Source organism: Octodon degus, unplaced genomic scaffold (genome assembly GCF_000260255.1).
Source record: "Octodon degus isolate 3935 unplaced genomic scaffold, OctDeg1.0 scaffold00033, whole genome shotgun sequence".
NCBI lineage: Eukaryota > Metazoa > Chordata > Mammalia > Rodentia > Octodontidae > Octodon > Octodon degus.
In genome coordinates this window covers 17,257,816-17,260,262 of record NW_004524609.1, presented here as the reverse complement: position 1 = coordinate 17,260,262, position 2,447 = coordinate 17,257,816, and the positions used below count along the sequence as shown (strand labels likewise).

Here is a 2,447-nt window from a genome sequence, read left to right as displayed (position 1 = left end):
TACTGGGATTTCTTGGGACCAGGAAGAGCTGAAGTTTAAGTCCAAAAGCAGGAAAATCTGGCATCCCAGTGTGAAGGAGTCAAGCAGGAGAACTCTGTTAGTATTTCTGTGCAAAAAGCCGGACTGGATGAGGCCTACACCATCAGGGAAGGCAGCCTGCTTTACTCAACATGGGGATGTACAGGTGAGCTCACCCAGAATCACCTCCACCGCTCACCCAGGCTGGGCAACTTCACATTACTGTCATGAAACACCCGAGGTAGTTAACTTATAAAGAGGAAAGGTTTATTTTGGCTCACAGTTTTGTTGGCTCCAATCCCGCTGCTTTAGGGCCTGTGGTGGGACAGCATAATCATGGAGAGGAGCCATAAAGCAAAATCATGGAAAGGAAGCAAGAGGGTGATGAGCAGGCGGGGTCCCACTACCCCCTTCCAGGGCACATCCCATGGCCTCATGCCTCCTCCTGGCCCCACCTCTGAAAGGTTCCACCACCTCCCAGCAGTGCCACCCTGGGGACTGAGCCTTTGGGGGATAGTCCACTCTCAAACCACGGTGACACTGAGGATTAGCTATCATGCCCCTCTGAAGCAAGAAGCTGAAGGGCGAGGACTCTGGTGGGGTGAGGAAGGTGCCTGCTGGGGAGGGGCAGCACTCACAGGCAGGATCCATCAAGCGTTGCCGGGTCAGGCCATTGCACCAGGGGACCACCGGGGTGTTGGCAAGGGGCAGAGCCTGGCAGCCAGACTGGGTTTAACCTGCAACTCCTTCAGACAGGGTGCTCAGAGGAAATGGGCCTGCTCTGAGCACCGCCCCCAGCCCCCAGCAGTTGCATTTTCTCCTGGGGACCACTAGGGGAGGAGCCAAGAGCCTCTCTCTATGCCCTGCAGTCCCCGGCCTGGCCATGGCATACTCAGGGGCAGCTGAGCTCCTGTGGGCACCTGGGAACTGGATGGAAGGCGGCCCAAGTGAAGAGCTAGCGATACCTTCCTCCAAGGCAAACTCACCAGTTTAAAGCCCTCAAACACACACACACACACACACACCCATTAACACCACCAAGTCTTTTTACTATAAACTACAAAAGACACAAAACCACACAAGTCAAATGGGTGCAGCCTAAGCTGGGGTGTCCTGTCCTGTCCTGCGTGCCACAGCTCGCCCTACGTGCTAGTTATCCCTGTTTTTAAACTACTTTATCACCCAAATGTACGTCTCTAAGTAGAATAACTCAGTCTTACCCACTTATTAAAAATTTAGGAAGTTTCCTTTAGCTTATGGGACCCCCCTCCCATCCCTCATGACTCAGTCACTCTCCAACCCCAATTTGGGACAGTATAATTTTTATTTAACCTTTTCATTCCTGAGGCTTCCACACTGAATCTGGGACATGGGACAGAGAGATGCCAAGATTCACAATGTTTCAGAATCACCCCACCGTGCTGACACTCTTGGGATGTCAATGTTAATACGGTTGCTAAGAGGTACCACAGACTTGGCAAATGTTCCCGCAGGCACCCCCGCTGGGCCGCCCTCGAGGACACGTCCCTAGGAGAGCGCAGGCCCTCCTCCAGCCAGGGTGCCTGCAGCCCCACAAAAGCCCCAGGAAGAGGATGCCCCTCCCACCAGCCAGCACGCTTCAGTTTGTTAGCTGTTCAGGTAATAGTTCCAGTTGCTCTTGTTTCATACAAGCAGCTGGTCACGTGACGCCACAACCTGTCACCAGCATGCATACTGTGAGACTCAATCCCGTCATTCTGCTTCTGCGCTTCCTGCTTGCTCATCCCGCAGAAGCCCTAGGCCACCAGACAGCAGGGCTTGATACTTTGGGACGTTCCTGATCAGTGCCCGTCAACACAATACAAACCTGCCTCCAAGTCCTGGGTGTTGTGCCGGCGTTTCTGCTTGCCACTGCTTGGGCTCCCCAACAGTGTCCCCAGGGTCCCCTCCTGTTTCTCTGGATATAAAATGCTTGGTCTTTTGTGGAGAAATAGTAATTATGCTATTGGCTGCTGGCCTAAAATTTTGGTCCTTAGATAGCTCCTCTGCCCTCTCTAGCTGCCGTGAGGATTTTAACGCATCATTTCTTTTACTAAAATCTTTAATTCCTCTCATTCTCAGGTCATTGATCCTTCAGTATTATCCACATTTGAGCTTGGCATTTTTGTGTGTGACACTGGGGATTGAACCCAGGTCCCCCACACTGAGATACAACCTTTTTTTTTTTCTTGTGTTTCCTGTTTTGTTTTTTTTTTCCCATAATTTTATTGATAAACAAATAGCAATAAGACAGTTTCAAATCAAATTGCTAGGACAGTTTCAATAATAAACACACTGCATACATTCTTCTTAGTGGTCAATTGCTGTACAAGATGCAGTCTTGATATCCTATTTACAATTACCATTAGAACAAATCATTCTATTCATTAAGAGAATGTAACTATATATCT

General features: G+C 50.0%; 1 protein-coding gene across 1 annotated transcript in view; it reads right to left on the bottom strand.

Moving 5' to 3' along the window:
• Positions 1-294: 294 nt before the first annotated feature.
• The window catches only part of Sec14l1 (SEC14 like lipid binding 1), an 83,650-nt gene continuing 81,497 nt past the window's right edge, over positions 295-2,447 (bottom strand). Inside the window, exon 17 of the mRNA XM_023713924.1 lies at positions 295-333. Coding sequence (XP_023569692.1) covers positions 327-333 — 7 coding nt within the window. The 3' untranslated portion in view covers positions 295-326. The remainder of the gene's footprint in view (positions 334-2,447) is intronic.